Genomic DNA, 11,589 nt, shown 5'->3' with positions numbered 1-11,589 from the left:
CGCCTTGGCCCGGCGCCCTACCCTCCGGGAGCCCACGTCCCTGTAAGAGGGGCGGCGGGCAGGATCGTGGGGTCTTGAGGCCAAGCCCGGGGAGGGGGCCCAGCGGGCGGGAGGGGCGGCAGGAAGCCTCGGTCCCGGGAACGGTTGGGGCGCTGGCGTGCGGGAGCTCAGGCTTTGAACGGACTTCAGTTCCCACCATGCCTTGCGCCAGGGGGAGGGAACCGAGCTTCCCGACAGGCCGTGCGCGGTGCCGCTACGGGTCTTCGGACGCACCGGCGCCGCGAGGCCTTGTGGGGGTTGCAGTTCGGGGCGGCGAGGGGCGGCGAGGGCGGGCCTCGGCTTCCCGGCGGGCTGCGCGGCTGCCGGCGGTTGTCGGCGGGGCAGTCCGGCGGGTAGTGGCGGCGGTTCCGGCTGCGGCACAGCGGCGGGCGAGCGGACGGGCCGGGTCAAGTGGGCCTGGCGGGATGCGGGGCCGCCGCCGCCTCCTGAGAGTCTGAGCGTCGGCCGGGCCGCGCCCCCCGCCCAGGCCGCCGTGGTCCGAGCGTCCCGAGCGCGGGCCGGGCCCAGCGCCGCCGCCGCCGCCGCCCTGCTGCCGCCGCCGCCGCCGCCGCCGCCGCCGCCGCCCCGGGCCGCCCCCGGCACCTCCCCCGCCCGGGCCGGCCCGGCGCTCATGCGGGCCGAGCCCCGCCCCCCGCCCCCCGCCTGAGCCCGCGCCCGCCCGCACCATGCTCAAGTGCATCCCGCTGTGGCGCTGCAACCGGCACGTGGAGTCGGTGGACAAGCGGCACTGCTCGCTGCAGGCCGTGCCCGAGGAGATCTACCGCTACAGCCGCAGCCTGGAGGAGCTGCTCCTCGACGCCAACCAGCTGCGTGAGCTGCCCAAGGTGAGCGGCCGCTGGACCTGCCGCCGGCCCAGCCCTCGCACCGGGTCGGCGGGCTCGGCCTGGCTGCGACAGCCCGCTCCTCTGAGCCCTCAGCAGGCGCTGGCCCGGGCGGGACGCCGCAGTTTCCAGTCGGCCCTGATGGTTCTTACTGGCCGGAGCCCCACCCCGGCCAGCCCCACCCTCCTCACCCACCGCCGGCGCTGGCACCAGGTGGCAGCGGTCATCGGGTGCCTGCCTGGGGGCGGGGATGGTCACAGCCTAGAGGAGGAGCTGCAGATTGAAAGCCGTGGGGGAAGGTGGATGGGGTTGGAGTGCATCAGGGTGGAAGGTGAACCCGGCGTGACTGACTGATAGGAACTTGCTGGACTGCTCTGGAGGTTGGGAGGCCACGCTTCTGTCCGGACTGCTCTTCTCTTCCTCCTGGGTGCTGGGGTGGGGTCGGGGGTAGCCGTCTTAAGGTGCTTGTCCTTGGCAGGTCTGTGGTCCGTCTACTTCTCGCTGCCTTGTTTCTTTTGGACAACGTATTTTCCTTCTTTTAAGGCCACTTGGGAGAGGAGGTTAAAGGAAGCAGGTCACAAAAGGATTTCCTTTTTGGAGAAGGGGTGCAAAGTGGCCTAATGCTTGGGGGCTGTGTGCCACAAAGGGTGTGGCTCCGTTCTGGGCCTGGACCGGGCCTCCTCACGGTCACCTCCAGGTCCCACCACACGTTCCCTGCAGCCCCTGCGCGCGTGCAGCCCGTATTTGTGGCCCTCTCCTGTCTTCTTTATACTTTTTTTTGGTAGTTGTTAAATTCTTGTCATGGGCTCCCCCATGATAGGCTGGGGTGGCTGCTGGGGTGCAGTAGCAGAAACCACCACAGGCCTTGGAGGGCCCACTTGCTGGGTGGGTGGAAGAGGTGATTCAGGGGGTGGGTGGAGCCTTGAGGGAACACAGAGAGCAAGGAACAGGGACTCATCAGGTCAGAAAAAATAAGTGACTTTCCAGCTGAGACTTGAGCGCATAGAGCAAGTCACGTGGCAGCGTTGTATGGGGCGGATGATTCTGAGGTGACGCAAGTCAGAAGTGCGGGAAGATGTGTATCTGTTTTTGTCTCCTTGCATTTCTCACTGCAGACCAGGGTGATGGGACAGGACCCGGGGTTCCTGTGTGGCCTGGAGCAGGGAGGGGCCTTCTGCTACAGGGCCCGTCACCCCTGACCCTACCCCCTGCCCACAGCCCTTCTTTCGGCTGCTGAACCTGCGCAAGCTGGGCCTGAGTGACAACGAGATCCAGCGGTTGCCCCCTGAGGTGGCCAACTTCATGCAACTGGTGGAGCTGGACGTGTCTCGGAATGGTGTGGAGCCTGGGGCGGGTCTGGGGTGGAATCTGAGGGTGGCAGGAAGGGCTTTGAGCTCCTGGAGGCTGTGGGCATGTTTCCGTGGTGATCCCTCTCTCCTCACAGACATCCCTGAGATCCCCGAGAGCATCAAGTTTTGCAAAGCCCTGGAGATTGCAGACTTCAGTGGGAATCCTTTGTCCAGGTGGGTGGTGGCCATGGCAGGGGTGGTAGTGGGGCTTGGGAGGTCCCGCAGCCTCTGCCTGGGCATCTGAGGACCCCTTGCTCCCCTTAGGCTCCCCGAAGGTTTCACTCAGCTGCGCAGCCTGGCTCATCTGGCCCTGAATGATGTGTCCTTGCAGGCGCTGCCTGGGGACGTGGGCAAGTGAGTGCACTCTTGGGTGGTGGGGGCGCTCAGGAGAGCCCTGTTCCTACACCTCTCTCCACCGTCCTACCTTTCTCACACTCCGCCCTGATCTTTTTCAGTCTCGCCAACCTGGTGACCTTGGAGCTCCGGGAGAATCTGCTCAAGTCCTTGCCTGCGTGAGTGGGCTTGGCCCTGCCAGCAGCCGCCCTAGGCCTCTCAGCCCCCCAAGGACCACGGGCCGTGTGGCCACGACAGAACTTGCTCTGTTTCCTTTGCAGGTCCTTGTCTTTCCTGGTCAAGCTGGAACAGCTGGATCTGGGAGGCAACGATCTGGAAGTGCTGGTGTGGAGAGGGCGGGGCTGTCGTGGGTGGGGCGGGGCCAGGCAGGGTTAGTGAGCCTCGTCCGTCACTCTGTCCCTGTCTTTTCTTGCAGCCCGACACCCTGGGGGCCCTGCCCAACTTGCGTGAGCTGTGGCTGGACCGGAACCAGCTGTCGGCCCTGCCCCCGGTGAGTGAGGGTGTGGCTGCCCCCCGCTTCGTGCTTGTCCGTCCCCTGACTCTCTGCACCTGCCTCCAGGAACTCGGGAATCTGCGGCGCCTGGTGTGCCTGGATGTGTCGGAGAACCGGCTGGAGGAGCTGCCTGCGGAACTCGGGGGGCTGGTGCTGCTCACCGACCTGCTGCTTTCGCAGAACTGGCTGCAGCGGCTTCCTGACGGCATTGGTTAGTGCTGGGAGGGTGTGGCTGGGGGTGAAACCAGGTCTAGAGAGGGCTTCTGGGGTAAGGATCCTGATTTTGCTGGGTCCTGGGACACAGCCCCAAGGAGGGGGAGACCGGCCTGAGGCCAGAGTGGGATGGCTGGGGCTGCTCCTGAGGAACCGAGGCAGCTTGTGGTGGTGGGCGGGGATGGTGAGCTCGTGAGGGCACGATGGCAGGTCGCGGGCAGCGGGTGCATGGGAGCTGGTGGGCCTGGTCAGGTTGGCAGCAGGATGGCAAGGGTGGGGGGGTGAGCTCTCAGCGTTCTCGAGGTGCAGGAGGCAGGGTGAGGGGCAGGCTGTTTCAGTCGTGTGGTTGACTGGGCTCCCTGCCTCACTGAGTCCCGTCACCGTGTCTTCCTGATGCCAGGTCAGCTGAAGCAGCTGTCCATCTTGAAGGTAGACCAGAATCGCCTCTGCGAGGTGACGGAGGCCATTGGGGACTGTGAGAACTTGTCAGAGCTGATCCTCACGGAGAACCTGCTGACGGTGGGGCCCAGCCCCACTGGTGGCTGGTTTCAGAGTTAGCATGGGATGCAGACGGGGGGACGTCTGGAGGCGTGCAGAGTGGCAAGAGACCAGTGGCTGGAGGGGTCGGGGCCCTGGAGCAGGGGCAGAGGCCGCCCTCCGAAAGCACTCAGCTCCCTCCTCACGCTACCCGGGGGCTTCTGCTGATCTCCGATCCTCCCTCCTCCCGGCCAGGCCCTGCCCCGCTCCTTGGGGAAGCTGAGCAAGCTGACCAACCTCAACGTGGACCGGAACCGCCTGGAGGCACTGCCGCCTGAGATTGGGGGCTGCATGGCACTCAGCGTCCTCTCTTTGAGGGACAACCGCCTGGCTGTCTTGCCGCCGGAGCTCGCCCACACGGCCGAGCTGCATGTGCTGGATGTGGCCGGGAACCGGTGAGTAGCCCCCGTGCCCTCCTGGCCTGGCGCCCACTGAGCTGACCGTGCCCGCTGTGCCCCTCCACCTCCCCCACCCTGAGCTAACCGTGCCCCCGGCCCCCAGTCTGCAGAGTCTGCCGTTCGCCCTCACGCACCTCAACCTAAAGGCCCTGTGGCTGGCGGAGAACCAGGCGCAGCCCATGCTTCGGTTCCAGACTGAGGACGACGCCCAGACCGGCGAGAAGGTGCTCACCTGCTACCTGCTGCCCCAGCAGCCCCCGTCCAGCCTCGGTAGGTTGCTGGGGGGGCGGGATGGGGCGTGGCCTCGGGGGGGGAGGGGCTTCCCCTTGACACGCGCTTCCGCAGAGGACCCGGGGCCGCGGAGCAGCCCTTCGGAGAGCTGGGGTGATGCCCCGCTCGGCCGCGTCAGCGTCATCCAGTTCCTAGAGGCCCCCGCGGGCGACGAGGACGCAGAGGAGGCTGCTGCCGAGAAACGGGTATGGGGGGGTGGGGTCCCTGGGGGGCTCCCTCCTCCCCACCCCTGCCTGACCCCGGCCCCGCCCCGCCCCTCACCCCTGTGCCCACTGCAGGGCCTGCAGCGTCGGGCTACGCCTCACCCCAGCGAGCTCAAGGTGATGAAGAGGGGTGTAGAGCGTCGAAGCGAAGCCGCCTCCTGCAGGCCCGACTCTGCACAGCACTCACCCTCACCCCCGCCCTCGGAGGAGGTGCCTGGGGGGACCCGCGGGGCGTGGGAGGGATGCCCGCCTTACGGGCTCTCCTGCTTGGGAGCCCCAGGCTGGGTGCAGGGTTCCGGGGCCCTGTGTGGGCATGGGGAACCGGCCAGGAGAGGCGCCAGGTTGCAGTGGGGGGGCTCAGGGCCAAGCGCCCACACCCTCCCTCAGAGCAGGCTGCCCCCACCGATGGCTGCCAGGCAGACACGGGGGTCGTGTGGCGTGGACGTGCGGGCAGCTGCAAAAGAGGAGCCAGAAGCAGCTGGGTCCTCGGCAGAGGGAACTGAGTAGTGGACCCATTCCCTGTGGTGTTTTTCTTGGGCGCCTACGTTGTCAGCCTTTGTGAAGGGGGTTGGGGCAAGAACCAGGCAGGCCTGACTCTACTCATTCAGGAGCTTTGACAGCAGGACTAGGGGAAGCTTTAGGGCCCCTGGGGTACAGCAGGACGTCTGATGCCTGGGGGACAAGTGGCAGGGCCTCTGTCTGTGACACAGAGCCTTCCACCCTGGGAAGCTGCCACAGCTTGTCTGCAGAGACGAGCTCACTCTGGGGTGCCTGTCCTTCCCCGTGCTGGTGTCATCTTGGGTACTCAGAAGACCTTTTAGGGTCTGCAACACAGAGCAGTGGCTTTGTGTGCCCGTAGCTGTTTGGTGGAGCGTGGCTTCCCTGGGGGTGGGACAGTGGGCACCCCAGAGGGCTGAGCACAGATTCCACTCCCTGCAGGGAAGGGGCAGCTGGGAGGGGGGAGCCCACGAGGTGCTGTGGTCAGGAAGCAGGGAGCCCCAGGGTGGGTGGCCTGCGATGTGGGGTCCCCCAATAGGTGGCCTGACCCACCACCTGACCCCGCCACAGGAGAAGAGGCTGAGCACCGAGTCTGGCCTGAGTGCGGACTCGCACCTGTCTGCCAGCACAGCCTCCCAGGGTGAGCCCGAGGGCCCGCTGGCCGAGGTGGAGGAGCCGAGCCAGCAGGAATCCACGCCGACCTCCCAGGAGGAGGTCACAGAGGAGATCTATGAGGAGGTGAGACTGGCCTTGAAGGCTGCTTGCCCAGGGGTGGGTCTGCCTCCCCCTGCCCCTCCTCCTTCCCAAGCAGGTTGCTGTCAGGACCCGTCAAGGTGCAGGAGGGCCCCGCAGGTGTGCTCTTTCCTATGTGGAGCCCAGCAGGAGCCTTGCTGCCCCAGGCAGGGGCGAGGGCCTGGGGATGAGGGCCTCCACCCCATGGCCAGGTTTGGCATGGGCCCTGCCCTCCCACATCCATCACCGCCTCACATCCCCCTTTTGGGTTGCTCCCGGACCCCCCAGGGACCTTTATCGTGGCCCTGATGGGCACCCCGGCGTCAGGCTGCTGCGAGTACAGCGCACGGGGTGGGCAGAGCCTCCTGGCCCACCAATCCCCATCCTTCTCTGATCCGAGCAGCGGGGAGCCTCTCAGAGCCCCTGTCTGCTGCCACCTTCCCTGGGCCCGCGTGGGGGTGGGCCAGACTGACGTCCTCCCACTCGGCCTCTCGCAGCCCACGGTGCGCTTCGCGGAGGACACGCTGCTCCTGCCCGGGGAGGATGGCGAGAGCGAGGCGGGGCAGCTGGAGGCCCCCTGGCCCGTGCCGGGTGAGAGGCAGCGGCTCATCCGCAAGGACACGCCCCACTACAAGAAGCACTTCAAGATCTCCAAGCTGCCCCAGCCTGAGGCCGTGGTGGCCCTGCTGCAAGGAGCACAGCCGGACAGTGAGGGCCCAGTAGGGTCTGGGGGCTGGCACAACGGCCCCCACGTGCCCTGGGCTCCTCGAGCCGAGGAGGCGGAGGAGGAGGAGGCGGCGGAGGCCGAGGAGGCGGCAGCGGCGGTGGCGTTGGGAGCCGTGGAGGCGGGCGAGGAGGAGGAGAGCGAGGGGGCTGTGGCTTCTGCGCCCTCTGTCAAGGTGGGTCTGACCCCACGCGCCAGCCCAGGCCAGGCCGGCCAGGCCCCTCGGTCCGCACTGGCGGGACCTCAGATGACACTCGAGGCCCGTGTCTTGAAACCAGCTGCGGAGGGAGGTGCCTGTCCCCACCCGCCCGCCCTCCTCTCCCGGCTGGCTGCTGACTCCACCCAGAGCTCCCATCCCAGGGCTCGGGCGGCCACTCTTCTCTGCCCGGGCTCCTCTGCCTTCCCTGGCTCTCCTGAGGGCTGGCTTCCAGGCAGGCCGTGGGACCCTCACCCGCCTCCTTGCCCTGGTCCTCAGGTGCCTCTCACGGGGCCCCTGGGGTCCGGTCTTCTCCGTGGGCTGCCCCGCTGCCGCAGCGCCCCTGTGTTTGCGTCGTCGGTGATTCTGCCCTGAGCACGGCGGCATGACGCCGTGACAGCTGAGAGGGCCTTGGACAGTCAAAACCGGGACAGCCAGGCCTAGGCTCAGCCCGTGGTGGGGCCCCCCTGGGACCCCGTTTGGCAGGTTGGCAGAAGCAGCCAGGCCTCCAGACTGGAGGGGACCTCGCGCCTGGGGGCGGCACCAGGCACAGGCTCGGGCACAGGCAGGAAGGGCCCGGTACTCAGGCTGTGGGAGCTTGGTGTGGTCTTTTCTCTCCTTCCTGCTCGAGGTGGGGCCGGGCAAGGCGGTGGCGGGGCTGGGCGTAGCTGACCTGCATGCCCTTGCTGGTCCTGTCCTGACAGGGAGTGTCGTTTGACCAGGCCAATAACCTGCTGATAGAGCCCGCTCGCATTGAGGAGGAAGAGGTCTGTACTCGCTTGCCGCCCTGTGCTCTGTACCCCGGGCTGCCGCCGCTCGCTTGCCGCCCTGTGCTCTGTACCCCGGGCTGCCGCTGGCCTCGCTTCTGGGCTGCGGGCGCTGCGCCTCCTTCCCCCGCTCCGCGCAGGCCTCCTCCTGCCGCCTCAGAGCCGGGGCCTGGGGCGCCTGACGGGGGCACAGATGGGGGGGACAGGGCGCTGGCCTCCAGGTGAGGGTGGCCAATCTCGGGGGGGTGCTGGGCATCCTCCACCTCCCTGCCTGCGGCACCTCGGCCCAGGCACCGTAGGGCAGCCTCGTCATCCTCGGACGAGGGCTCTCTCCAGGTTGTACTCCCTCAACCCCGGCATTACCCGCCCTGTCCAGCTCCTCTGTGGCCCGAGCCAGCCCTGGGAGAGGTGGTCAGTGGCCGGGGGGCCTGGGCCCTCCCCGCTTCCTGCTGAGTCCACCGGCAGCCCCGCTCCCTCGGCTGTCCTTGGACACCGTATGTCTGTTCTGCTTCCAGCTGACGCTCACCATCGTGCGGCAGACGGGGGGCCTGGGCATCAGCATTGCGGGCGGCAAGGGCTCCACCCCCTACAAGGGCGACGATGAGGTGAGCAGCCGCTGCTGCCCTGCCCACTCCGTCCTGCTTGCGCCGCTTGGTGGCCTTGAGGACTGTGGGGTCCCCGTCCCCCAGGGGATGAACGGGGACCTGGAGGTCGGGGCTGCCCCGCCTGCCTGCAGTCTTCAGCCTCGCCTGCCTTCGCTAGTGGCCGCTGTACTAGGCATGGGGTCAAAATTCTCTGGAAGCTTTTGACCGGCACCTTCTCGCTCCCTGACACCCGGGACCTCGCGGCGGCCCGCGCCCAGCCCCACTGACCACCCCAGGCCCACTTCTGCTTTTCCCGCACCTTTGGGCGTCTCTGCAGCCCCAACTTGGGGGCCTCTGGGCCTCGCAAAGCTGCCGAGGGCCCCTCCCCCAGAAGGGCAGGGTGAGGCCCTTCCGTGGCCTCTGCCTACGCTCTCGGTCTCAGTTCCTGTCTATCCTCCAGGGCATATTCATCTCGCGGGTATCTGAGGAGGGCCCTGCGGCTCAGGCTGGGGTCCGAGTAGGCGACAAGCTTCTCGAGGTGAGTCGGCAGCCCCCGGCCCCTGTCTGAGTGAAATACTGGGCCCTCGGGGCCTCACATCCTGGCTGTCAGGTGCTCGGCTGCCTCCCCTGCAGCCAGTTCTCCTGAGAGCCCCAAGCACAGGGCCACTGGTGAGGCGTGCAGCTCATAAGCCAGAGCTTCAGGGGGCTCAGATGCGAGCCCCTGAGGCAGAGACCCCCGTCTGGGCGGGAGGCCTGGTGGGGTGGGGCCCTGGCCGTGCTAGGAGCAGCGATCTCAAGGAGAGATCTGCTCCTGAGGGTTGGTCTAGGAGGGGTTCGGACTTCTAACACGTTTGGGTGGCGGGTTGGTTTCTGCCCTGGAGCCCCTGCCCGTGCACCTGGCCACCCAGCCCTGGCAGGTGAGCTCATCGTGGGAGGCCACGTGCCGGTGCTCACAGCTGTCGCAATAGGGCAGGTCTGAGGGCAGTGTGCCCGGCCCACGGGGCAGGGGGGCCAGTGGACAGAAGGCTGCGGGGCTAGGTGGGGCTGGTCCTACATCCGAATTTTATGGAGGAACTGCTGTACCCCGATGGCTGGGGGAGCCTGAGTCAGGGACGGGGTGGAGGCAGGGCTGGAGGCCCAGAAACTACAGGCACGCTGGGCTGCGGGTTTGCTCAGATGAGAACGTGGCAGGGGTTTCCAGACGTGGGAACCCAGGTGCGGACCCGCAGGAGGGGCCTCCGCCTGCTGTTCTCGGCCTGCGGGCGTCCTGGCCCCGGGCTTGCACAGGCGGTGGGCACGTAGATAGCAGGGGTGCTGACGACCCACCACTTTCCCTGGCGCCTGTCCCCTGCGCTGCCTGCCCACCTGTAGAGGGGCCTGCCCTGACGAGCGCTGTGGCCTGCAGGTGAACGGCGTGGCCTTGCAGGACGCCGAGCATCAACAGGCCGTGGAGGCACTGCGTGGCGCGGGCACCACTGTGCACGTGCGGCTGTGGCGGGAGCGTATGGTGGAGCCCGAGAACGCGGTCACCGTCACGCCTCTGAGGCCTGAGGACGACTACAGCCCCCGGGAGCGGTGGGGAGGCGGCCTGCGCCCGCGCCCACGCCAGCCCGAGCCGCCAGGGCCCCTCCGCCAGCGTCGCGTGGCCTGCCTCGTGCGCAGCGACAAGGGCTTGGGCTTCAGCATCGCTGGGGGGAAAGGCTCCACGCCCTACCGGGCCGGAGACCCGGTGAGGCGGGTGGGCAGGGCCAGGGAGGGCTGCTGGGGGCAGGGCCAGGCCAACCTGTAGTAAAGGGCTCTCCTTCCCTCTTCCCTGCAGGGTATCTTCATCTCCCGCATTGCTGAGGGGGGCGCCGCCCACCGGGCGGGCACCCTACAGGTCGGCGATCGCGTCCTCTCCGTGAGTGGGGGCAGTGGGGCCCTCCCAGTACCCAGCCGCCTCACTCGCCCCATGGGGCCCCCTGACGGGCCACGCTTTTGCAGATCGACGGGGTGGATGTGACGGAGGCCAGGCACGACCACGCCGTCTCCCTGCTGACCGCTGCCTCTCCCACCATCGCCCTGCTGCTGGAACGGGAGGCCGGGGGGCCGCTTGCCCCTGGTACTCCGCCACACTCACCCCCACCCCCTGCTGCTACCACCACCACCATGGCCACTGCCAACCCTGGGGAGCCTGGGCCGCTAAGGCTGGCCCCCAGTCTGCTGGCCGCTGCCCTGGAGGGGCCGTACCCAGTGGAGGTGAGACCCCAGTCCCCACCCTTAACCACTCCCCGGCCCCCTCCTCCACGTCCACACGGCTTTAGGGATGGGGCGCTAGCCGCACCGGTGGGGAAGCAAGTACTTAACGCCCTCTGCGGCTCCAGGACACCAGGGCGTCATTCAGTGGCGGGTCTCCTCCTCCTGTGATCTCCTGTGCAACACAAAACGGCCTCCCTGCAGTGGAGCGCCCTGATCCCACACACTCTCTGGGCTTGGAAAGCGCCCCTTTGGTACTTTGCCAGGCCTATTCCAGCCACCCCTCCCACCCCTCCACGTCCCCAGGAGATCTGTCTGCCGAGGGCTGGGGGCCCCTTGGGGCTCAGCATCGTCGGGGGCTCCGACCACTCCAGCCACCCATTTGGCGTCCAGGAGCCCGGCGTGTTCATCTCTAAGGTAGGGCGGACCCCGCAAGCATCCTTGTGCATAGAGGGCCCGGCCCAAGCACAGGGCAGTCAGAGCCCCCGCCCACTGCGCACCACCGTCCCCCAACAGGTGCTCCCCCGGGGCCTGGCTGCACGCAGTGGCCTGCGGGTTGGGGACCGCATCCTGGGAGTGAATGGGCAGGATGTGCGGGACGCCACCCACCAGGAAGCGGTCAGCGCCCTGCTGCGGCCCTGCCTGGAGCTGGTCCTGCTCGTGCGGAGGGACCCGCCGCCCCCGGGCATGCGGGAGCTCTGTATCCAGAAGGCCCCTGGGGAGAAGCTGGGCATCAGCATCCGTGGGGGCGCCAAGGGCCACGCAGGGAACCCCTGTGACCCCACGGACGAGGGCATCTTCATCTCCAAGGTGAGCGTCCCGCCTCGTCGGCCCTGCTCCACTGCACTCCTCGGGGCAGAAGGGGGCTCGGGCACGGGCTGGTCCTGAGCTCTGGGGCCGGGTCTCCCCGCAGGTGAGCCCCACAGGAGCGGCCGGGCGAGATGGTCGCCTGCGGGTGGGGCTGCGGCTGCTGGAGGTGAACCAGCAGAGCTTGCTGGGCTTGACGCACGGCGAAGCCGTGCAGCTGCTACGCAGCGTGGGCGACACCCTGACTGTGCTTGTCTGTGACGGCTTCGACACCAGCACCCCCGAGGTCAGTGCCCCCGCCCGGCCGGTGCTCTGCCACGGGGACTG

At 67.9% G+C, this 11,589-nt stretch overlaps 1 protein-coding gene across 16 annotated transcripts in view; it reads left to right on the top strand.

The window, feature by feature from the left end:
* Positions 1-668: 668 nt before the first annotated feature.
* SCRIB (scribble planar cell polarity protein) overlaps positions 669-11,589 on the top strand; it is a 21,545-nt gene continuing 10,624 nt past the window's right edge. For 7 of the 16 annotated variants that reach the window (XM_060127649.1, XM_060127646.1, XM_060127640.1 and 4 more), the window contains exons 1-24: positions 671-884; positions 2,100-2,217; positions 2,326-2,404; positions 2,495-2,584; positions 2,686-2,742; positions 2,845-2,908; positions 3,000-3,074; positions 3,144-3,288; positions 3,691-3,809; positions 4,023-4,222; positions 4,329-4,495; positions 4,571-4,701; positions 4,795-4,929; positions 5,788-5,955; positions 6,447-6,848; positions 7,574-7,636; positions 8,152-8,241; positions 8,681-8,758; positions 9,626-9,949; positions 10,040-10,120; positions 10,204-10,458; positions 10,762-10,872; positions 10,972-11,265; positions 11,369-11,548. In XM_060127649.1, the coding sequence (XP_059983632.1) occupies positions 726-884; positions 2,100-2,217; positions 2,326-2,404; positions 2,495-2,584; positions 2,686-2,742; positions 2,845-2,908; positions 3,000-3,074; positions 3,144-3,288; positions 3,691-3,809; positions 4,023-4,222; positions 4,329-4,495; positions 4,571-4,701; positions 4,795-4,929; positions 5,788-5,955; positions 6,447-6,848; positions 7,574-7,636; positions 8,152-8,241; positions 8,681-8,758; positions 9,626-9,949; positions 10,040-10,120; positions 10,204-10,458; positions 10,762-10,872; positions 10,972-11,265; positions 11,369-11,548 (3,585 nt within the window). In that variant the 5' untranslated portion in view covers positions 671-725. Of the gene's footprint in view, positions 885-1,996; positions 2,218-2,325; positions 2,405-2,494; positions 2,585-2,685; positions 2,743-2,844; positions 2,909-2,999; positions 3,075-3,143; positions 3,289-3,690; positions 3,810-4,022; positions 4,223-4,328; positions 4,496-4,570; positions 4,702-4,794; positions 4,930-5,787; positions 5,956-6,446; positions 6,849-7,573; positions 7,637-8,151; positions 8,242-8,680; positions 8,759-9,625; positions 9,950-10,039; positions 10,121-10,203; positions 10,459-10,761; positions 10,873-10,971; positions 11,266-11,368; positions 11,549-11,589 lie in introns of all 16 variants that reach the window. The other 9 variants (XM_060127645.1, XM_060127638.1, XM_060127635.1 and 6 more) reach the window with 7 other exon arrangements.

This window comes from Lagenorhynchus albirostris, chromosome 17 (assembly GCF_949774975.1).
Source record: "Lagenorhynchus albirostris chromosome 17, mLagAlb1.1, whole genome shotgun sequence".
Taxonomy (NCBI): Eukaryota; Metazoa; Chordata; class Mammalia; order Artiodactyla; family Delphinidae; genus Lagenorhynchus; species Lagenorhynchus albirostris.
This window is presented reverse-complemented; position numbering and strand designations above follow the sequence as displayed.